Below are 22,896 nucleotides of genomic sequence, written 5' to 3'. Positions count from 1 at the left end.
GGAGCTCCTGGAAGCGCCTAGAATTGGATCCCTCCCACGGGCTGCCGGATGCAGAAGGGGCGACGGTCTGAGAGGAATGAAGCGACTGCCTTTATTGCATAGACCTTTTCAATTGCTTTGAAGATTGGGGTCAGGGGACGCACAAGAGACAGAAGACGGGAGAAATGAGTTTCCTCGTCCCCACCGGCGGGGGGTGGGAGGAACATTAGTGCAAATCCGAGCGTCGGCCCCGGGGAACCTGCCCCTCCTGGGCTGATTGGCCAGTTAAGTGGAGGCACCGGAGTGGGTAGGGCGAGACCCGGGCCCTGACTGGCCAATTAACTAAGGCCTCCCCGGCCGGTACATGCCAGGTCCCGTCATTGGACAACACGTAAGACAGTCTCCGCCCTCAGCGGACCTGGCCTCCCACGAGCCGGAAGCGAGGGTCTGGACCGAGCTCCGCCCTCATTAGTCAGGCACTACCCTCGGGGCCAGCCCGTTTGTCGGTGACCATGATGACCCCGACCCCCTGGAGTTCGGGCCACACTCCTTCCCACATTACCTCTGGTCCCCTGGGGGCCGGCGCAATCCTGTGACGGGGCAGGGGTCCCTGCGTGTGGGGCCTTCACCCTAACTCTAGCAGCCAGGCCACGCCCCTAGGCCCCGCCCCGCCTCCTCGGAATGCTGGCCCCGCCCCCGGCAGGCAGCAAGCTTCCTTAGGGTCAAGGCTCCAGGCCCGGGCGGCCCGGAGGCCCAGTGAGCAGGGTGCCGAGGCCTGGATGCACCTGCGCCTGCAGTGGCCCATACTCCACTTGCTCTCCGTCCACAGTGAGCACGCCGCGAGGCGTGAGAGGCTCGAGGCGAAAGGCACGGGCCGCGGCGTAGCCCAGCTGCGGGCAGCCCAGGCTGAAGTGGCTGCCTCGCTCCATGGCCAGAAAAAGGCGCAGCAGCGCCGCCCGCGAGATGCCACCGCGCACCCAGCAGAGGTGCACCAGGCCGTCGTCAAAGCGCGCATGGGGAGCTGCCACCAGGTCAGCCCCCAGGTGGCTGGGTGAGATGGCCAACATAAGCACAAAGTCCCCCTCAAGCGTCACCCACCCCGGGGGCAGTGGGGCGCCCAGAGGTGGGAGCAGGTGGTCAGGTGGGCCCCCGGTAGCGATGTCTCCCAGGGCATCAGGGGTGGGAGGTGGGAGCCCAGAGGAGGCTGGCATTTCTGGGACCCCCTCGGTGATGGGTGACAGTAGAGCCTTAGGGGAGCTAGGTGGTGAGGGCAGCAAGGGGTCTGGGGACAGTGGGGCATCCCCAGCCCCACCCCAGTCCCCGACCAACTCTGGGCCCCCCCCATTGAGGGACAGGATGGGCAGGGGCTCAGGTGAGCCAGGGGAGGTCAGGGCAGGCTGGGGCAGGGGCAGAGGCAGATCAGACACTGAGCGATGCAGGGGTGAGTGTGTCACAGGCGGGGCCGGGGCCGGGGCCGGGACCAGGGTCAGCTCGGACTTGGCACGGGGCAGGCCGTGGGCAGGGGTGGGGGAGGCAGGTTCCACAGCGGCAGGGAGGTAGGAGAGGCGTCCGCGGTAGGTGTGCAGGGTGGCAAGGCCCAGCACCGTGCCCAGTGTGAAGCGGGCACTGCCCAGGGCCCTGAAGCGCTCGCTCTGGATGTCCACGTCTGACACGAAGCCCCAGGCCACAGACAGGAAGGAGAAACAGCGGGAGCCCGAGGCCAGCGTCACAGAGAGCAGGTCCAGCGGGCGGCTGCCCCCCCGGCAGAGGAGCAGCGAGCAGTTGAGCAGCAGGTCGACACCCAGGGCAGGTTCAAACCTTCACAGCCAGAGACAGACGGACAGGGAGGGAAAGAGTAAACAGGGTGGCGTGAGAGACCCAGAGCGCAGGGTGGCAGGAGAAAGACACAGAAAGGTGGGGGTGCAGACAGCTGGGGGACCACATGGCCACCTCCGGATGGACTCTTCCTACTGAGCCAGGTTCCCTGTCCGCTCTCTCATCCATAAGCATTCACTCAGTGCCGCCTGTGGGCCAGGCACGGTTCTGGGCACTAGGGATACAGCTGGGGGGAGGGGCGGCGTGGGGAGCATCCCAGCCAAGACTGATGGACTTGACTGACCGTGGACTGCCCGGGGGAGACGTGCGGATAGACGTGCCAGGTTGCAGGAGGGCTCATCCCTCCCCTCACAGTAAGCAGGCTGGCGGAGGCGGGACCCCACCTACCCCCCGTGCTGGTTCACAGCTCCAGCCAGGGCGTTGCCTGAGCCACAAGGGAGGATGCCCACGGGTGTCTTCACAGCTTCTTCCCAGTCAGGGCGGTCTAGGAGTCCGTTCAGCACCTGCAGGGCGGGACACCGGCCATCTGGGTCCTGGTCCTAGCGCCAGGCTCGAGAGTCCCCCAGGGCTCAGGTAGGGTGCCCCTGCCCTACCTCGAAGAGCAGCCCGTCTCCCGAGACTGTGACAATGCCGTCCCACTCACTCAGGCTCAGCCCCTGAACCAGCTCCCGGGCGTGGTTCTGCCGTTCTAACGTGGGGGAACCAGGAGGTGAGCCAGGCTGTTCCACTCTGCCCCGCCACCACTCCCCAGCACTCAGAACTCGGGAGTCCTGGCACCCCCGGGCCCCTACTTCCATCCTGGCATGGCCCTTACCTGTCTGGATGAGGTTGAAGGACAGCCCGGCTTCAGAGATCATGGGCAGCACGTGGTTCTTACACCACTGCCAGGCCAGACCCCGCCCCCCGTAGGGATTGACCAATAGGAGCAATCGGGGTGGCCTTGGCAGCAGCTCCAGGGTTATTTCTGCAAAGAGAGGGGAAGGAGTCTACAGAGGCCCCAGACCTGGGCCCCTCACCTCAGAAGCCGGAACTGCAAACAGCCCCCAGTGGAGGTGCTGGAGGCCTGGCACAGTGGCCTGCTGGGAATTCACAGTTTTTCTCCAGGGCTTCAGCTGCCTAGGCTCAGGTGTGCAGCCCCGCCCTGCTCTTGAGGGGCCGAGACAAAGGCAGGGCTTGGTGTCTAATCCCAGTGCCCTTTGGACCCATTTGTGGGAAGAGGGAGACCTGTGGGTTCCACTTTATCCTCAAACACCTGGAATCCAGGATCAGGTTACGACACTGCAAGGCTCCCTCACTGTCACCATCCCTTAGGGCCCCCAACCAGCCAGCAGGATCCTGGAAGACCAAGGGAGGCTCACCAGATGCGGACCCTTGAACCTTTACCTTCCTGTGTCAAATGAGGAGCCTGGGTGGGGACCTCTGCCCAAAAGCCTTCTCTGACTCCACACCACCCCCCCCCCACCTTAGGCTGGATTAGATGCCACCTCTGAGCTCCTGGCACGCCCTAGGGGACTTCTGTGAGTGCCTGTCACCCTGGGTGGTGACTAATCATGTCTCAGTCTGCTGCTCGCACCAGACGGGGAGCCTCTGACTCATCTGTGTGGTCAGGGCCCATGGAGGCGGGGGAGGGGACAGAGACAAAAATCTATGAGAAGAGCAGACACAAATCATTTTTCTCTGCCTGTGGTTGCTCTTCCTTCTGTAGCCCATCGCCATGTGTCTAGCCCTCTTTCAATACGGACCAAGACAGACATATCACAGACAGACACACAGGAGAGAAGAGACAGAGGTGTCCACAGAGGGAAATCCACAGAGACGCCGAGGTGGCCTTGGACAGAGCGGCTGCGTAGTGCCTCACCCCCGTCCCCAGGCAGTGGCAGTCCACGGAGCAGACACATGAGGGCAGTGGCCCAGCGCTGGGCCTCAGCGCGGTTCTCCTCGTAGGTGGCTGCCCCGTCGGCCCGAAAGGTGCGGGCAGCTCTGCGGCGGCCCCCGCGCCGGCCCTGCGGGTAGGTGTAGATGCAGAAGTAGGCTGCCGAGTCGGAGGGGTTGCGGCTCCGCAGGGTGCAGCAGCCTGATACCTCGGCCAGCGGGACCAGGCCGCCCCGGGGCCGGGCTTCGGGCTTCGGGCGTAGCCGCTGTATGTGCAGGGCCTGTGGTGTGAGAGTGAGGGCTAAGCGGGATCCCCGGGCCGGGTAGGAGCCGAACTCGCCATGCAGGAGCGGGGTGCTGGCGGCCAATGGTGGCGGCGGTGGGGGGGCCATGGCCTCGGCCCTGTCCAGGGCGCTTCTAGGCCTGTGGCCCCAGCTGCAGGTCAGCTCCTGGTCTGGCCTCTGTGGGGAGGGAGGAGGGCAGGAGTCAGAGTCCAAGACCCCTGTGGCAGGTAGAGAGAAGCAGGGGCAGGGCCTGTGGACAGGAGACAACAAGGGGCAGTGACAGGCAAGATGGGGGCATCAGAGACAGACAGGCTCAGACAAGTGTGGGGAGACCCTGAGGACACGGGGCAGAAGCCCGTTGTATAGGAAGGCCAGCATCCTGGAGGGTGGACAGCCAGGCATGCAAACGTTCATTCATTTATTCCCCAAATAATTACTCAGTACCCTCTATGTGCCAATCACAGTGCCAGGCCCAGCAAACACAGCAGGGAACAAAACAGACAAAAGTCCCTGCCTTTGTGGAGTTCATATTCTCTTAGGAAGACAGAAAAACAAAAGAAAGAAGTCAAATATATAGTATGCTGGATAATAAGGGCTTTGGAGAAGTATGAGAGGAGAGAGAGCTGGATGGTGGAGACATGCACAGACGGAGAACACAAACACACACATACACACGCGCGCACACGGTCATCTCCGGATGGAGAAAGTTACACGGGAGAGACACTCGGATACAAAGAAAGAGAGGGATACGATCTAAGAACCAGAGAAACTCCGAGAGCAGACAACCAGCTTCGATGAGATGAAAGCCAGGATGATGAGAGATACTTAGGAGAGTCAGAGTGTAGGGGCCCCAGGAGGACCTCTGAGGGTCAGAAAGACAAAGGACAGAAAGAGCAGCTAGGAGGGGCCGGAGGGAGGGGTGTAGACAGCTGGAGAGACCAAGAAGGGATGTGACATGGAGGAACTGAGGAGTCAGAGAGCTACAGGAGCCACATGCAGGCGCCTGCGAGGGACAGGGGCCAAGAGCTGGACCCCGAGCACTGACCTGGGCGTCTGGCCGCCTGCTCTCCAGGGAGGGGGTGGGAGCCGGGCCTGAGGTCCCCTCCCCAGAGGCCTTCCCCCTGCCCTCTGCCCAGTTTCTGCCTCCTTCCTGCTCACCTTTGTTCCCCACCGCCCCGCCCACCCAGCCAGCTGCCAGGCCTGCCCCTCACCTTCCCCGGCCCAGAGCAGCCCCAGATGCACCCCCTCTGTGGACTCACCCTCAGAAGTCACCTCTGCCCCCAGCCCTGAGCAGCTCCCTCGGGCCCCGCCCCTAAACTTGCACTGACCAGAGCCCCCATCCCTGAGCTCAGAGCAGGCTTAGATACAGAGTCCTAGATCTCCTCCTGTCCTGGGCCTGAGCCTCTGTCCCTAGGTCCTCAAGTCTCTGGCCTGGTCTCCATTCTCTCCACCCACCCTGGTACCCCCAGACCTGGGCCTGGGTCTCCATCCAAAGGTTCCCCCCCAATCCATAAGCCTGAGTCTCTGTCGCCGGTTCCTCCGGTCCCGGTCCTCCATCCCCATCCATTTCCAGAACCCAGTCCCAGACCTGGGTTTCCATTTCTGGATCCCTCAGTCCCGGTTTTGGTTTTCCATCTCCATCCCACACCCCCTGGTACCCCAGTCCCGGCCTGCGTCTCCGTTCCTCTTGGTCCCGCGGTCCCCCAGACTCGGGACCCTGACCCTACCCCCGCACCCTCCTCACACGCCGAGTCCTCCTGCAGGCGGCCCCTCAAGTCAGCACCAACCGCCCCCATCAGACCCAGGGGTGGGGGGAGGGTGTGCATCCGCTCAGCCAATGGGCGCGCGGCCGGCCTGAGCCGCGCCAGTGAGAGCGCGCGGGGGACGGGGCCGGCCAGCTCGCGAGCTTGGCGCAGATGCCAGCCGAGGGACAGCTTGAGAACTGGGCGGGGCATCGCGCTTCGCGAGATCGGCTGCCATAGTAAGTGAGGGCACGCGCGCAGCAGAGGAAGCGTCACGACCCCACAGACAGCGCCGCTGACGCCATCTTTGTGGAGGGCAATTGGTAGCCCTGCCCCATCCATTGAGTTTTTAAAAGAGGCAGGAGGGAGGAGACTTTCAGTTGCCGATAGAGACTGACCCTAACACGTCACCAAAACCCAGAGCTATGCAAACGGAGTTAATAAAAGAGACCCAGAAAAGCAGAGTCAGAGGCAGTAAGAGACTTAGAGAGAGGGCTGCCTGTTTTTCAGATAGTTACAGAAAGACAGAGATATATACAAAGAGACAAAGACAATAGAATTGAGAATATGCAAGGTTAAGGATACAAGAAAACCCAGAAAATGATGGACATAGAGATGGAGACAGATACTTCTGGAATGAAAATCAGGGAGGACAGGCTCATTAATTCACCAAGTATATACCTTGGACTCAAACCAGAGTGGAGGCAGCATGACATGGACATCTGCCCAGCAAATGACCCAGTAACATGGCAAGCAAGACAGAGAAACAAGGAGAGAGATGGGGAGAAACAGTATCCGAGAGAGACTTCTAGGCCAGGGGTGAGGGAGGAAGACAATGTTGGAGGACCAGAAGCTGAGAGGAAGTGAGCCCGAGAGACAGCAAAAATGTTGACAGAGAGACATAGAGAGGCAAAGACATAGTGAAGCGGAAAGAAAGCAAGGCAAGAATAATACCAGGACACCAAGAAACAGAATCGTAGAAAGACACATGCAGAAGGAGACAGGGACAGAATTTGCTAGAAAGCAATGAATGGAAGATGTTTTTTTATTGTCAAACAACGTACCTTGTGTTCAACCCAGAGCAGCAACAGCAAAAGAAATACCCAGAGAGGGGCGCCTGGGTGGCTCAGTCGTTAAGCGTCTGCCTTTAGCTCAGGTCATGATCCCAGGGTCCTGGGATCGAGCCCCGCATCGGGCTCCCCGGTCCGCGGGAAGCCTGCTTCTCCCCCTCCCACTCTCCCTGCTTGTGTTCCCTCTCTCGCTGTGTCTCTCTCTGTCAAATAAACAAAATCTTTAAAAAAGAAAGAAAGAAAGAAAGAAAGAAATACCCAGAGAGAGGGTGGGGTGGGGTGGGGACAGAAACCCAGGAAGAAGGAGAGACAGGGAACCACACACCTTAGTTTGGGAGAAAGAAAAGCAGGTACACTGGACCGACAAACAGGCTGGGACTCAAAGACAGAGACCAAGTCACCAAGGCAAGGGAACAGAGACAAGGAGGAAACTGTGTCCCGTGGTGTGGTAATCTTAACTTCCAGAGGGACCCTTACCTGATCCTGCTGTTCCTCTGCTTCCAGGTGTCCATTCATCTGCTGGCCCTCTGCTGTGTTACCCCATCAGCAAGACCCTGGTCCTGGGCGGCAGGCCATGGGAGGGTGGTATGGGCAAGGAGTCAGGCCTCACAGTTGGGGCCTGGCCTTTGGCTCTGTGGAGGACAGGTCAAAAGGTAGGAGCATCAGGGGCAGACTTCGGGCTGGGCTGGATGTGTTGGAGGCCAAAGGGGCAGGGCTTCCCTGAGGAAAGAGAAAAGAGGGGACAGGTCAGCTTCGTCACTGCCCCAGCCAGTCCATCTGGTCCTACCCAAAAAGGGCTAACAGTAGGAATGGAGGCTAATTTGTATTGAGCACTTATATGCAAAGCATTGTTTTAAGCATTTATACTAACTTACGTAAAGCTGGAAAATACTCTAGGTGTCAAGCCTATTATCCCCTTTTTGAGGATAAGGAAAGTAAGGCACAGAGAGGTTAAGTGACTTGCTCAAGGTCACAGTGTTGTTAGTAATTAGCACGGCCAGGATTTGAATTTGGTTACAGCAGACAAGACCCCATCTCACTATCTTTCTATGTCTGTGCTTCTCCCCAGATCTCCATCCTCCCTCTCTTTCTAGGTCTCCTTGTCACCCCCTGGGTCTCCATTTCCCTCACTCTCGGTCTCTGTCCACTACCGCTCTGGGCCTCCAATCCTCCTCCCCTCTGAATCTTTATTTCCTAAGTCTCTCCTCCCTTCTCTTTCAAGAGACTTTTACCTATTCCCTCTCCACCCCACACCCCAAGCCTGGGGCTTCAGTGCGCCTCCTCTGCACTCCAGTACCGTGCAAAGCCCTCACGCAGAGTGCGCTGGGCGACTCGAATCTCTCCAGCAGGGAAAAGCAGCCCCCAAGTGGTAGAGGCTAAGGAGGGGTCAGAGAAGGGGCAGGGGGAGAAGACGAATATAAAAATTGGAAATAGAGAATGCTATAGACTGGGCTGCAGCAAGAAGATCTCAGGTTAGATCTCAGGTAGGACTTCCCGAGCTGTGGCTGCGCCTAGGAAGCGCCGCACGAGACAGGAGAGGTGAGCCTGATAAGGAAATGCCTGAAGCGTGGGGTCAGAGGTTTCCCGAGGTCCTGACAAGGCCCGCCAGCTCCGCCTCCTCACCTCCAATACGCGGCCCGCCGGGTCCTCCAGGAGCCACAGAGAGACCGTCGGCGTCGGGCCAGAGCGTCACTGTGCGACGCGGCCTCCTATCGCCGCGCGACATCTCTCTCGCTCCCAGATGCCTTTCTTCCGGAAGACTATCGAGAACAGGGCCTGGGTAGGGCCAGAGAGGCCCCCGACGTGCTGGCCCGCCCCCGCCCAGCCCTTGACGTATCGCTTGTTCCCGGTGGGTTGTTCCTCCACTTATTCCGGAATCGCCCATTCGGCCGCTCTGCGACTCGCCATAGAGAGGCTCGACTGGAGTAGAGCGCCGTGCGGCGCCCGTGTGACGTCACGTAGGCGCCACTCGCTGAAGGCTTTCCCCGCCCACCCCGACGCTGTTCTCTCTTTCCGGACCTGGCTGAGCAGGAGGAGCCATCATGGTGAGCGTGCTTTGAGGTGCTCCGGACTCGACTATCCGCCGCCATCCGTCGCGGTCTTGGGCTGGGGGAGTCCCGGAGGGGAGCAGGGATGTCAGGGGAGTTCGAAGGGGGCGACTTCCGCGGTGGGGGGGGACTATTTTGGGGGCTCGAAAACCAGGGATGGGTCAGTCTTACCAGCCTCCGGCCCTTCTCGTCCCCTTTTATTTATTAAAGCTCCAATTGAGTAGATGACCAAATTGAGGCGCAAGGAGGTTAAGTGATGTGACCGGGGTCACAATGCCAGGAAGTGGCAGAGCCGGGATTCGGACCCTGGCGTTGGCCCCACATCCATGTTTGATCTCTTGTCTTTTGCCTCCTCTACCTGGACCTGTCACTCCCCTGGCCGGGAACGTTGGGTTCTGGGGCGGGGTGGGGGTGAGGGGGTCTCCACCGTCCAGTGCCTGGGTTTTGCGGCCAGGCTCCCCATCCAGCCTGTGATCTTGCTTTTCCTGCCGGTAAGCCCAGTTTTTTGGTCTGTGCATTGGGGCCGCGGTAATACTGTGTCACAGATACGCGTTTGGGAAGAAGTTGTAGGACGCACACATCAGATTATGGCATACGTTAAATGTTGGAGAAAAGGGAGCTGCGAATAACTCAGTGGTTGTTTACCGTTCCTAACACGGCCTATTAGACAATCTCAGGCCAGCAGCCGGGGTGTGGTGGAAATTGTGGCTTCCTTCGGTTTTCTCAGCTAAAGTGGGAAACTGCCTCATGGAGGTCGTGCATGGAAGGTTCTAGTACTGGAGTAAGTCCCAGATAAAGGTTCTTTGCTCTGTTATCAGGTAGAGTCTGCTTTTGGCCTATATTATTGAAAAACACATCTTTTAAAGAGTTAAAACTTAATTGAGTGAGCGCGACTGCCGTGTTGAAGCTTCTCAAGGTGCTGTGCGCCATGTCCTGAAGGCTTTGCATGTGGAATTCATATTTTTCTTAAATTGGGGTCATTTGAGGCCCGGAAGATTTAAGTGGCTTTTCACGGGTCTCCTCAGGGTGGACCTGGGGTTTGTTGTCTCTTCGGAGACTGGGGCCCTGGCTCTTCCTCGGAGATGGGTAATACAGTCGTTTTGGGGGTGAGTGATCTGCCAGAAGAGATTTGGGTCCATGGTTTCCTTAACCTTGCAGGGAGTTGACATCCGCCACAACAAGGACCGAAAGGTTCGGCGCAAGGAGCCCAAGAGCCAGGACATCTACCTGAGACTGTTGGTCAAGGTGAGGCTGAGGTCTGAGACCCTCAGGGCCGCCCAGAACTGCAGCTTCTAGAACCGACGTTCTAGTATTGGGCCCCAGGCTGCTCCAGGGGCCTGCGGGGCGGGCGCCCATCTGTGGTTCTGCCTGAGGCTTCTGGGGGTTCAGTGTTTCAGTCTCTGGGCTGTATACAGCTGGGGAGGGGATTTGGGGGGCTCTCTGGGGCTCAGTGGGATGGGGGAAAGCCGTAAAAACCTTATCCCAAACCATGCTTTTTTGTCTTTAATTGAAGGTTGCGGGGGGAGGGGTGTGGGCTACCCTGGGTTCCCATCCTTTTCTCTCCCCTCCAGCTGTACAGGTTTCTGGCCAGACGAACCAACTCTACCTTTAACCAAGTCGTGTTGAAGAGGCTGTTCATGAGTCGCACCAACCGGCCACCTCTGTCACTTTCCCGGATGGTGAGGGGCTGATTCGGGGAATGACTAGATTGTGTCTCTGGGAGGGGGGCTTGGGGCCTGGCCATCAGCTGGTTTACTTCACCCTGTGGTGGGCACAGAGCTCCGACCCTTGACCTTAGGTTGTAGCTGAACAGCGGTGGGTATTTGAGTGGCTTGGGTTTATCTCACGGTGAAGTGGTGGTTGTAGTGGTTTCAAGTCACGTGAGGCACGTCTTAACACGTTCTAAGTTGTCTTGAAGGAGAGACCTGTTGAAGGGCCTGTGCATTTTGTCTCCAGGGTTTTTTCCCCGGCTGGACCCGAGATTAGGCCTGGACTGGTTGAGAGGCGAGGCCTGGGTGGGTTTATCCCCTTCAGGGCCCAACTGTCTCCATCCTTGGGATGCCTGACACAGTGGGGTTGGATTTAAACACCAGAAGGAGCGGGCGCCTGGGTGGCTCAGTTGGTGAGGTGTCTGCCTTCAGCTCAGGTCGTGATCCCGGGGTCCTGGGATTGGGTCCCGCATCAGGCTCCCTGCTCCGCGGGGAGCCTGCTTCTCCCCCTCTTTCTTTTACTTATGAATAGATAAGTGAAATATTTAAAAATAAGTAAACACCAGGAGGAGCTTTTTTGTTTGCATTTGTTCTTCCCTCAAAGATCCGGAAGATGAAGCTGCCTGGCCGGGAGAACAAAACAGCTGTGGTTGTAGGGACCATAACCGACGACGTGCGTGTCCAGGAGGTGCCCAAACTGAAGGTGAGTGTGGAGGGGGCTCAGGAGCATGGTGGGTGGGCAAGAGCCCAGACCTGGCTCGTGTCCTCGCTCTGCTGATGACCTCTGTCAGAGGTGCCACGAGGCTTGGGATGCCTTCCCAGTCTCCTCTCTGCTCTGGGTGAGGCAGGCATCCCACCTACCGGTCTGGGTGGCTTTTAGGATTGAAGGGGGGTTGTCCATGGCGTTAGCCATGGTGGGTGTCGCCGGGCAAGACCCTGATGGTGGTGCTGGTTTTTGAGCCTTATAGCTTGTCTTCAAATCTAGATTTTTCGGCCGGTTTATGGCCTGTGGACTAAAGTCATGGGTCTTTTTAATGCCTCCGTTTCCTTATCCGTGATGAGTTCAGGTTGTTGCAGTCTTAAAGGAGGTTTTAGATGTAAATTGGTAAGGATTGCTATTGTCAACTGGGGAAGCTCTCTCTAGTGGTGGTGGTCGCGGCTCTGCAAACAGCCAGCTGCCTCTGCTGGGCCAAAGCCATGGAGAGGAATACCCAGCAGCCCCTGGGTGGCTGTCGGGGGGGAGTCCGACGGTGCCTGTCCCGTGTGTCCCCCAGGTGTGCGCGCTGCGTGTGAGCAGCCGTGCCCGGAGCCGCATCCTCAAGGCTGGAGGCAAGATCCTCACCTTCGACCAGTTGGCCCTAGACTCCCCCAAGGGCTGTGGCACCGTCTTGCTCTCTGGTGAGTGATGTTCAGTGACTCTCATGGCGACTTTTTGGAGCTGGGTCCCTGCCTGATCCCAGCTTTCCCTTCCCCTTCCCAGGTCCACGCAAGGGCCGAGAGGTGTACAGGCATTTCGGCAAGGCCCCGGGAACCCCGCACAGCCACACCAAGTGAGTATCCCCAGCCCTGCCATCTGGCCCTGGCGTTTCCCTGGACCCCACCCTGTGGGTCTGGGCTTTGCCATGCTTCCGGCCCCTCTGTTTCTCATGCTAGTCCAGCCCCAGCCCTCCCTAGAACTCTCCACCTCGTCTTCCCCGCTTTTTCCTCAAGACTTGGCTTAAAGCTGTTCTTCCCTGTTGCTGAGATCTCTGCACGGCCAGCCATATAAATGTTCAGGGCCTGTGCCGGCCGGAGTCTGCATCTCCCACACGGAGCCTGCGTCTTGCCCTGCCCGGCTTTTCCAGCAGCCTGCTCAGTGTCCCCCCTGCCGTGTTCCTATGCTGCTCTGTTAGAGCACGCAGCGCGCTGCTCAGGCATCCTCAGCTTGCACCCGTCCGAGACTGCAGCGTTGGCATGCTCTCACTCTCCTCTCCCTCCTCACAGACCCTACGTGAGATCCAAGGGCCGGAAGTTCGAGCGCGCCAGAGGCCGCAGGGCCAGCCGAGGCTACAAAAACTAACCCCAGATCCTGCCTTGTTATTAAAGATTTTGAATGTTGATGGTCCTTTGTGTGTTTCTGGGGGACGGGAGGGGATTGGAGCCTTAGGCCCAGTCTGGGAGTAGGACTCTGGTGCCTATCTCCATGGAGACCAGGCAGGGAAGGGCCCTTCCCTCACGGAGTCCGGCTCTACCTGCAGGCGCCCTCTAGCGTGCTAGTGGAACTTGCACTGTTGGACCCTTGGCGGGCCCCCTATGACCAAAATCCCACCCCCTTAATCCAGGTGACAGGTGTTTCCACGCCTGTTCCCTCCCCCGGATTAGCCACACCTGCTGCTCCTGGCTAGGGATGGTGGGTGGGGTGTGGACCGGGAAGCGCATAGGGGATGGGACTGCGGTGGGGGAGGGATCCTTGGGAACAGGTGAGTTGCTCCTCTCCCTCTTGAGTCTGGCAGGCCATTGGGCCCTGGGCCCGTAACCCGATGAGTGTGTTCCCTGTGTTGGGGCCTTCCCGTACCTGCGAAAGGCACCTGCCTTGTGGGCCCTCCTCTGTTTACACAAGGGGCTGGGTTCCCCAGAGCCCAGGCTAAAACCTGATGAATGAGGCCAGACGGCAGGAAGAAGAGCAGAAATAAAAGCAGGAGGTCTCCAGACCCGTATTCCGACCTCCAAAAAGGCAAGACGAGGGAAAGGGGATGGGGGTCTGGACAAGTTGGGGGAACTGGATGGGGTGAGAGGGAGCCCCGGTTTTATTCCTCTTCTCTTTGTAGGCCTTGTTGCTGTGGTGTGGAGGAAGGAAGCCGTCTGGGTGTGCGATTGGAAGGAAGGGCTGCTGGTTTGCAGGGATCAGGGGTCCATAGGCCAGAGGTTGGGTCAGGAGCCTCAAAGGGTGCTCCTTGGCCAGGAGTAGGTGGATGGATGGTCAGCTAGCAGGAGATCGTGGGATGGCCAGGGATCAGCATAGATGAGAGGGCAGCCCAAGACAATTCTGGCTAGGAGACAGTCCAGGGCAGCCAGTCCAAGGAACAGTGGCTAGTCAGGCCCTTCATCTCGATGGGCTGCTGAGGTCATGGGCCGGTTCCATGGTGATGCAAGCCCCTGTGGAGTGTATCCTCCACTATAGCTAAGCCCAAGTGGGTGTGACACCCCCGGGGCAGAGTCCCCAAGCGACAGAGACTGAGATCTCATTCCCTGGCTGGGGAAGGGTGATGCCCAGACTTCGGGTGGGAGCCCATTCTTCCCAAACCGAGAGAGCAGGTCCGAAGGGGAGGTGCCTGGGATGGTCAGTCAGTGAGAGCCGGTGAGCCAGCCACCCGTCGGCAGGAAAAACATTCCCCTGGACACGGTGGGGTGCTCCACCGGGTGGCCAGATGCCGACCTTGTTAGCTGGAAGCAGTTGATGTCTGCCAAATAATCAAAAAGCCGGCTGGAGAGGGTCAGTTGGATGTGCTATCGGTCAGGGGCAAATAGCCTACTTTACCTTTAGTTAGGGACAGTCGGGTGGTAGGAGACAGGCAGACAGCCTGTGGCTGTTACCTGGGAGATGGTTGGCCGGTCAGCCGGACCTCTGGCCAGGCCAGCTGGGCCTTCAGCCTGACCGAGACCGAACCAGCGAGAGGGTCCGTTGGGGCCGCCAGGGGCCAGGAGGCTGGAAATTGAAGTGCACAGAGGAGCAGCTGATGGGTCACACAGCCGGGGACGGAGTCGGGGGGTCAGCCTGACACACACGCAGGACCGCCCGCGACAGCCGGCCAGAAGTTCAGATGACCAGCCTGTCACTGTGGTGGCTGGAGGCAGGCGGCTGGTCCGTCTGAGCAGCCCATGCCCTGGACAGTGTGATTGTCAGGACGGGGAGCCAGGGACCCAGGGACCTTCACGGAGCGGCCCTGGAAGCCTCGGCCGGCCGCAGAGAGTCTGCCTGGCAGGAGACCCCCAGATGGTCAGTCCCCCAGAGACGGCAGCATCCTCAGACACCCAGCCTGACGGTCCTCCCACCCGAGCAGCCCAATGGCAGCCTCCCAGCTGGCGGCGCTGGAAGGAGAGGAGTCGGGGGCCGGGGGGCTGCCCTTGACCGAGGCCAGCCCCGGCTTCCTGTATTCCGAGGGCCAGCGGCTGGCGCTGGAGGCTCTGCTGAGCAAGGGCGCCGAGGCGTTCGAGGCCTGCGTGCAGCGCGAGGGCCTGCGGCCCTTCCTGAGCGCGGAAGAGCTCCAGAGCCTGGCAGCGGCGGCTGAGGACTGGACCGCATCCAAGCAGCCGCCCAGCAGGGCAGCAGAGGGAGCCCCTGCCACCGATGGGGCCTCGGGCAGCCTGACTTACTGGCCTGGACGGTCAGACGAGCTGGCGCCCACGCTGCGGCTGGGCTGGCCAGAGGACCCAACCTGGAAGGGAATCACCCGGGCACAGCTGTACACCCAGCCCCCCGACGAGGGCCACCCGCCCCTCAAGGAGCTGGTGCGCCAGGAAATCCAGGCCGCCTGCAAGGTGGGGGTCTCAGGGGGGCCTGGTGTCCACTCCCCAGACCCAGACATCCTCACAAACCAGCTCCCGGACCTGGGAGTGGCGCATCCCCTGGGGCCCGGGTGTCTCACCCATGCCCTCCTGGGACTCCTGAGTCCACACCTCGCAGCCCTCAGGACCCAGGGGTCCACATCCCCCAGACCTCATCCTCACCCTCTCTCCAAGGCCTGGGTCCCCCTGGGCATCCATGCCCCTTGGACCTAATTATGACCCCTTGGTCTCAGTCATCTACCGCACCGCACCCCACCCCACCCCTAGGGTAGGTGTCTCCATCCTCCCTCCCACGGAGGGTCCAGATGTCTCCCCTACAGCCCCCTGGAGAGCATGTTCTTTATCTGACAGCTTTGCGCCTGCCAGCTCCCGTGCTAAGTGCTTACACGGGTTAACATTTATAATTGCCAGGAGGGTCCTGGGAGGTTGGGACTTACTATACCGAGTGAGGAGAGATGGGGAAACTGAGGCACGGGAGGTTAAGTCTCTCACCGGTAAGTGGCCGAGTGGGGATTTGAACCAAGGCTGTCTGGCCAGTGGGTCAGGAGTCCTCTCTGCTACATGTTTCTGCCTGCAAGATCCAGGCCTTCGGCAGCTCCCCCAGTCCCCAGAGCTCCCGCTGCATGACCAAGCAGATCATCCTGCCCCCCTCCCCGCCCCCCGGTATCCAGGGCACCTCCAAGGACCCAGCCCGCTGAGCCCTGGAGCAGGGCCACCATGCAGTGTCACAGCGCACGGGACACTGTTCGCCATTGCAGATGTGATTATGATGAGTTTTCCAGCAGTAGAGTCCTTGGTCTCCAGGAAGGGCGGTTTTTTCCTCATTCACATGTAGGTGCTGTATGCACAGCAGGGCATGTCTGGGGGTCTCTCCCGCAGCCCCCCTGAATGACTCGTCGAGGCCGGGCCTTTAAACTCCCACCCCCAGGGCCCCAGCCCCTGACTGTCCCCGGAGCTCCAGGCTCCATCCACAGCCCCTCTCCCCATCCCCCAGCTAGTGGCCGTGGTCATGGACATCTTCACTGACCCAGACCTGCTTTTGGACCTGGTCGATGCCGCGACACACCGCTGGGTGCCTGTCTACCTGCTCCTGGACCACCAGCAGCTGCCTGCCTTCCTGACGCTGGCCCAGCAGCTGCGGGTGAACCCCTGGGCCACCGAGGTAGGAGCCTGGCAGGCGGGACCCGAGTCCTGATTCTCCTGGCGCTGGGACCAGCGGGGGGCAGACCCCTCCACAGCGTCCTAGCTCATCGAGGTGGATGCCATCTGAGAGGTCCTCTGAGATCTGATGCCCATGGCATTGGGGGAGTTAGAGGTGGGCCTTCCCACGGGGTCCCTCTGAGTTAGGGCTATCTCCAAGAGACCCCCAAAGCCCAATGTTGGTAGCTCTGGAGAAGCTGGGACAGACTTTTCTACAGAGCCTTGGGCCATCCGGGTCCTAACCAGCCTGGAGGGATCCCCCCGCCACCAAGCCCCGGGCAGTGAGTGGAGGTGTGCGGGGTTGGCCCAAGCTAGGGTGTGCCCCCTCTACTCCAGAACCTAGATATCCGTGTTGTGCGGGGCTGCAGTTTCCAGAGCCGATGGCGACGGCAGGTGAGCGGAAGTGTGCGGGAGAAGTTTGTGCTGCTGGATGGCCATAGGGTCATCTCCGGATCCTACAGGTGCGGCTGCCCCCTCCCCCACCACGCGGTGTCCTGTCCCCAACTCTCAGTAGAGCAGTCGGCGTCCCTTTTTACCAGCCTCTCTTTCCTGGTCTGTGAAATGGGTCTAAACACCCTCACTGGTAGAGGAGGTACTGAGGGGCAGAGCCCCTCGTTTGGGGATGAGCCAGGCCTGCCCAGCTTAGTGGCCTGGGCGGGGGTCATCTCTTCGACCCTGTGTCTCCTCATCTGGGAAACAGGGCCCACAGTTTGTGTGTGGGTTTCAAAACCAGGACAACCTGGATTGGGGTCCTAGCTCTGCCTTGAGTTAACTCCACCTTTCTAAGCATCTATAAAGAAATAAGAGTTGGTATGCAAAGGACCTGGCCCTCGGACTGGCTCGAGTCCCTCCTCTCCTGTCCTTGGGGTCTGACCCACCCTGGATCCTGGCTCCTCAACTTCTCAGCTCTGTGACACACTGGGCCAGTGCCTCCCCTGCTCCGTACCTCAGTTTCCCCATCTGGAAAGGGTGAATTACTAACAGACCTGCCTCATAGGGTCATAGCGTGGGAGGGTGCGGGGCAGGCACGCAGACTCCCGGGTCAGGTGGCCCGGCTACAGGCTGTGTGACTTTGGGCAGCTGAATTCACCTCTCTGTGCTTCCCTTCCTCCTCTACAGAGCGGGATGATACGGTTAGTGCCTCTAGAGCAGGGTTTCTCGACAGAGGTGCTACTCACATTTGGGGCCGGATGGTTCTGTGCTGGGGGAGCTTCTTTGGGCATCTTAGGAGGCTGCACCGAATCTCTGGTCTCTCCACCCTGTATGATGTCAGGAGCAACGCCCCCTTCCCCTATTAGGACAACCAAAAGTGTCTGCAGACATTGCCAACTGTCCCCTGGGGGTGGGGGGCGGACGTGCCCAGGGGATTACCAGCGCTCTCCACTGGCGGTTTTCAATCTTGGGCTTGCCTGCTGTCTGAATCACCTGGAGGACTCCTTAAAAACACAGATTTCGGGCGCCTCCCCTCCCCCATCCCCCCCCCCCCACTGCTCCCACTCAGCCAGCTGGGGATGGGGCCTGAGAATTGGCATTTCTAGCTAGCTCCCGGCCAATGCCGGTGCTGCCAGTCTGGGGACCACACTTGGGGGAATCACTACCGTGGAGACGGGGGCTGTCTTGGAGCGCGTCTACCGTCCCTCCCGGCTTTGTTTGGGGGTTCAGCGAGATCAAGGTGCCCTGGCACGTAACAGAAGCAGCGCTCCGTAAACGTTAGCTATCGTTTATTGTCGTCATTGCTCATTTTAACCATATTTCATCGACTCTAAGGTGCCACCGACGAAAAGAAGCATCCTGATAGACAAGTGAAAAGATATGCGTCTTAGAACCCATGAAATACAGTAGAGGGGTCCAGCCAAACCCACCGAGCTTGGCTCCCCACCACTGAGTCAGGCCTGAGGATGCTTCGCCGAGCCCTGGGCTCCGGGGGGACAGCCCTGGAATGGAGGAAGCCGGGGCCACACGAGGTTGTCCAGGGCCTCTGGCCATTTAATGGGGGGGAGGGGGGGAGGCGGGGGGGCTCGGGGCGCAGCGGAGCCAGGACACCAGTCCCGGGCCCTGCCCTTCGGGTTGGTCACAGCAGATATGGGAGCAGCTGCAGCATGCCCAGTGCCAGGCCGGCGGCGACCCCTTCCGTCTGGCTGCCCGTGGGATTGGGGGCCCCATTACACATGTGGCCGTAGCAGCAGGTGGAGGTGAGCGTGTAGGTGACGCCCATGTAGGTGACCAGCTCCTCGTGGCCGCAGGACGTGGACACCAGGCAGCCTTTGTTGAGGACAGGGCCGAGGCCCGGGGCCACCCCTTGGCCCGTGAAGCAGTCCTCATCATCGCCACAGCGCATGTGGATGCCCGGGCACTGCTTGGAGTCGGTCAGCTCACAGAACACGCAGTCCTTGGTGCCCGTGGTGCCCAGGGGCAGAGCCATTACCAGAAGCAACAGCCAGCCGAGGACCATGGTGGCCTGGCGGCGGGGACGGTGCCCAAGCCAGGCCGTGGGCTTCCTGGGCCTCCCGGAACTGCTGAATGACGCTCCTGAGGCCCGCGAGACTTTTGCCCCTGGTCTGGGCCTCCCAGGGTCAGCGCTCGGACGGTCCTCGGTTCCCAACGCCCCGCGTCCCTCGTGGGAGCTCCGTGCACTCTTTGTGGAGTGGAATGGGGTGACCTCACAGAGCCCTCGGGGCTCCCACTGGCCACTCCAGGGGTGAGGTCACGGGTGGGGGGAGGGGTGTCACAATCTGCGGGCAGACGGGCCCGCCAACCTGCCAGGGGGCGAGGACGCTGCCACCCCGCCAAGGTAAGGACGCTTGGACCAACACTCACCATCCTGGTGGCTGATGCATCAGTTCTCCGGGCGCTGGGCCCATTTTTCAGATGGGCAAACGAAGGCTCAGGAAGGGAAGGTGACGTGGCCAAGGTCCCCAGAGCCAGGATGACAGCCCAGGTTCATTTAATTCCCAAGAGCACCTGCTGTGTGCCCAGACCTTAAAGCTAGATGCTTTAAATACCAGCACTGTGATGACAGGACCGTAGGGGACCTGCTCTGCACAGCCAGCTGGGCGCGGGCCGGGCGCCATGCAGGCAGCTCAACCCTTTGTCCTCTCTTTCCAATCTTCCTCCATCTTAGCTCCGTATCGCAGATGAGCAAACTGAGGCTCGGAGCAGGCACATCCAGAGCCCGCCACGCGGCAAGTGTTTAATAAGTGGCAGTCATTACATAGGAAGCAGCTGAGTCTTAAGACAGGCCTTGTGGGAGTCAGAAGACTAATCCCACCTCTTTTCAGAGAGGGAAACTGAGGCACTGATGCCTCCTTTGCTGGGGATGGGGCAGCGTCCCGGTATAAGCTCAGGCCGGCTTCCAGATGATAATTTAAGTATCTTAACTTGTTGTCACATCAGCCCTCGGGTAGGTACCTAGGTGGTTCTCATTCTACCGAGGGGGATGTTGAAGCCAGAGAGGTTGCAGGACCTGCCCGAGGTCACACAGCCTGCCCTGGGACCAGGTGGGGACCGGTAATGGGGTCCAGGCCGGGTTCCCTGGGGCGGCACGGAGATCCTGACCCCTCACTGCGTGCCCCTCAGCTTCACGTGGAGCGACTCTCGCCTGCACCGCGGTCTGGTGACCCTGCTGACCGGCGAGATTGCCGATGCCTTCAGCCGAGAGTTCCGGACACTGTATGCGGCCTCCTGGCCGCTCCCGTCCTCACCCACCCGGGGCCCCTTCGTCAGCACCTTGGGGGGGTTGCAGCTGGCTCACAACCCCCACCGCGTGGCCCGCCGCCGCTCTGTGGCCCCCATGTCACCGCCGCCACCCGACGGCCCACTGGCCCGACGCTTGGCTGCCTGCCGGGTCTTTGAGGGGGACAGGCAGGAGACCCCGGCCGCCCCAGGGCCGGCGCTGAGCGACATCCTGAGGAGTGTCCAGCGCGCCCGGACTCCCAGCAGCACCCCGGCCCGGCCCAGCCGCTCCCTGTGGGACCTGAGTCGCCTGTCCCAGCTGTCCGGCTCCAGCGACGGTGACAGTGAGGTGAGAGCTGGTGGCTGGCCTCGGAGAAACAAGAGGAAGGGGATGGGGCAGCTGAGGGCCTACTCTGTGCCTGGCCCCAGGCCGGGGCTGGGGGTGGAGGTGGGGTAAGCAAAAGCGCCCACCTGAGTTCATGATCCCAGCGACCATTTCCTATAGTCCTACTGCGTGCTGGGCAGGGGAGTGCTGGGTGGCTGGGGGCAGGGACCCCGAGAGCCACCCTGGGTGCAAATCCTGGCATGACCCACTAATGGGGAGAGCCGGGCAGACATCTGCCTTCTCTGAACCCTCCGTGTTCTCATCTAGCGAATGGGTGCAGCAGTTGTCCCCAGTCTCGGTTTGGTGGGAAGGAGGAGTCAGTGAGGGGAGGATGAACTAACTAGAACATTAAGCATTACAATAAATCCCCACGGTGGAATTTATTTGTATTTCTTTCGCGACATCCTCATCCCAGGTCAGTGAGGTAATTCTCTTTTCTCACTCGTGGTCACAGATGGGAAAGCTGAGGCTCGGAGAGGTCAAGTAACTTGCCCAAGGTCAAAACCACCATCTCTTGTGGGCACCGTGCCACATGCCAGGGGCTCTCACAGAGGTGGTTGAATTGGATCTTTGCCAAAACCCTCTGAGGTAGCTGTTGTTACGAGCCTCCGCCCACCCGTTTCACAGATGAGGAAACTGAGGCACGAGGGAGCGATCAGAACTCGGCCCTCGTGGCCTCACCGGTGCAGCTTTTAAACGCTCTGCCCCTGGCTTCCCGGATTCGAGCGTCGTCCGGGTGTTGCGGAGGGGGTTTGGCGAGCTCCAAGGGGTCTCTGTGCCCCTCCTCTCGGCTGCTGAGACGCTGGGGTTCCCATGGAGCCCGCCCTAATTCTCTGGGACCCTGGGCGGAGCCTCCGTGCCCTCAGCTGTAAAGTGGGCTGTCGACAGGGTGAGAGCAGAGCCATGTGGGACAAGCAGGCGGCCTCGCCCTGCGTGCCGGCAGACCCGGGGTACAGGTTCTCTGTGACCTGTGCCCCTCTCGGGCTCAGTTTCCCCATCTGCTACGTGGGACCTAGTGGGGACCTTTTCCGAGGGTGAGGGAGAAATGTCCCAGGAATCGCCTCCCTCAGTTCCAGGCCAGGGGGGAAGGGGGATGGGCAGCGCAGGGGCAAGGTCCTCTCGCCTCCACCCGGTCCTGAGCCGCCCTCACCCACCATCACCTCCCTTGGCAAATATTTGCTCCCCCCAGGCAGTTGCTGACAGCTTCCTGTTCCTCCCCAACTGCAAAGCTGCAGGGGGGAACACAGCAGCTGGCCCTCTGAGGGTCTGGGGGCCCCAGGCCTCCCGGATAACTTCCCTTCCCCATTCTGGAGGCTCAGGGGCCTTCTCACCTCCCCTGAGAGTCACACACACACACACACACACACACACACACACACCCTTCCTGGACTCAGTCCCCCAAGCCTTCTCTCACCTCCCTCTCTTTCCCTCCACAGCTCAAGAAGTCCTGGGACTCCAAGGACACCCCAGCCAAGGCCCTGATGAGGCAGCGGGGCACCGGAGGGGTTCCCAGGGGTGAGACAGAAGCCCGTCCTCTGGGCCGGTCCCAGCCCCGGGGCGGCCCCCTGCCCCTTCTCCCTGCACGCCGCCTCCGCTATCTGTCCCCGACCAGAAGGAGGTTTGGTGAAGATGCTGCCTCCAAACTCCTGGGACCCCGAGGCTTCCAGCAGCCAGACCGGGCCGCCCAGGCAGGACTCAAGGGGCGACCGTGACAGGAGCCAAAGCTGCATGGGGCCGGCCTCTCGACCGGCAGCTCCAAGCCCCCTGCCTCCGAGTCGAGGCGTGGACAAGGCTTCTGGCCTGGGTATCTGTCTGGAAATCGGAAGGGATTTTTTTCTCTTTGTTCTAGAACCTGGGCAAGCCCAGTGCTCACTCTAGAGGCCAGTGTCACAGTTTAGGAAATGGGCAGAAAGTCTCGAGTAGCTGGGATCCTAGAACAGCATATCCTACTTCTCTGTGGACTGGCCTGGCTGAATGGCCCGGGTGCTGGAATTGTGTGGGGTGAAGGTGGGGAGTCCGTGGGACAAAGTGGGGCAGCTTCCGGTACCCACCACGCTCAGGAGCTGTGGGGAAACAGCTTGGCAAGGGAGAGGACAGAATCCAATCAAGGGAGTGGGGCTGAATAATGAGGGCCTGGAAATTGGTGGGGGTCAGGGCCAGGGGGGCTGGGACTGTTTTGCGGGTGCTAAGCGCTGAGTTGCTGGGGTCTCCCTTTACCTCTGCTCAGAATAAAGCTGCTTGATGCCAGAACCTTGCAGTTCCACAGCCTAGCAGAAGACCCAGGAATGCAGTTCTGGCCCCCTCCTCCCTCACACCCAGGAGGGCCTCGCCGCAGCGCCCCGGCCCTGAGGGGAGGCAGGTGCTCAGCGCTTGCCTTCCCGCAGCACCTTCGCCTCCGGCAGGGGCTTCTGAGTCACCGACCCCACTGGCGTGCGGGGTGGGGAAGAAGACCTCGTCTTCTCCGGGGGCCCTGGGTGCGCGGCGCGTCCCCACCCCAGCCTCCGCCTCCCTCGCGCGCCCCCTGCCGGCCGCCCGCGGCAAGCCACCTCCAGAA

At 60.4% G+C, this 22,896-nt stretch overlaps 4 protein-coding genes across 13 annotated transcripts; 2 read left to right on the top strand and 2 right to left on the bottom strand.

The window, feature by feature from the left end:
* Window positions 1-68: 68 nt before the first annotated feature.
* On the bottom strand, window positions 69-8,543 carry SPHK2 (sphingosine kinase 2). Of its 10 annotated transcripts, none has more exons than XM_031041341.2 (7): window positions 8,407-8,543; window positions 7,261-7,503; window positions 3,674-3,968; window positions 2,630-2,779; window positions 2,409-2,503; window positions 2,203-2,318; window positions 69-1,797 (listed from the first exon to the last, which is right to left on the bottom strand). In XM_031041341.2, exons 2-7 carry the CDS (start codon window positions 7,297-7,299, stop codon window positions 702-704), a joined length of 1,791 nt encoding a protein of 596 aa, XP_030897201.1. In that variant the 5' UTR covers window positions 7,300-7,503; window positions 8,407-8,543; the 3' UTR covers window positions 69-701. The 10 variants fall into 10 exon arrangements, with proteins under 10 accessions (XP_030897201.1, XP_006745424.1, XP_030897196.1 ...); XM_006745361.3 differs by having other exon boundaries at window positions 3,674-4,148; window positions 8,407-8,542; XM_031041336.2 differs by having other exon boundaries at window positions 3,674-4,148; window positions 7,261-7,415; window positions 8,407-8,542.
* Window positions 8,544-8,669: 126 nt separating this feature from the next.
* On the top strand, window positions 8,670-12,637 carry RPL18 (ribosomal protein L18). Its single transcript, XM_006745364.3, has 7 exons — window positions 8,670-8,828; window positions 9,990-10,076; window positions 10,403-10,510; window positions 11,145-11,243; window positions 11,815-11,938; window positions 12,021-12,090; window positions 12,524-12,637. The coding sequence occupies exons 1-7, from the start codon at window positions 8,826-8,828 to the stop codon at window positions 12,597-12,599; spliced, it is 567 nt and encodes a 188-aa protein (XP_006745427.1). The 5' UTR covers window positions 8,670-8,825; the 3' UTR covers window positions 12,600-12,637.
* Window positions 12,638-12,702: 65 nt separating this feature from the next.
* SACK1E (scaffolding CK1 anchoring protein E) lies at window positions 12,703-22,584 on the top strand. The gene is made up of 5 exons (XM_006745366.2): window positions 12,703-15,058; window positions 16,080-16,247; window positions 16,622-16,746; window positions 19,862-20,306; window positions 21,779-22,584. The coding sequence occupies exons 1-5, from the start codon at window positions 14,585-14,587 to the stop codon at window positions 22,052-22,054; spliced, it is 1,488 nt and encodes a 495-aa protein (XP_006745429.2). The 5' UTR covers window positions 12,703-14,584; the 3' UTR covers window positions 22,055-22,584.
* On the bottom strand, window positions 18,311-19,048 carry SPACA4 (sperm acrosome associated 4). The gene has a single exon (XM_006745365.3). It carries the CDS (start codon window positions 18,735-18,737, stop codon window positions 18,357-18,359), a length of 381 nt encoding a protein of 126 aa, XP_006745428.1. The 5' UTR covers window positions 18,738-19,048; the 3' UTR covers window positions 18,311-18,356.
* Window positions 22,585-22,896: the final 312 nt, after the last annotated feature.

Source organism: Leptonychotes weddellii, chromosome 16 (genome assembly GCF_054177405.1).
Source record: "Leptonychotes weddellii isolate Sample4059 chromosome 16, ASM5417740v2, whole genome shotgun sequence".
Classification (NCBI taxonomy): domain Eukaryota; kingdom Metazoa; phylum Chordata; class Mammalia; order Carnivora; family Phocidae; genus Leptonychotes; species Leptonychotes weddellii.
This window is presented reverse-complemented; position numbering and strand designations above follow the sequence as displayed.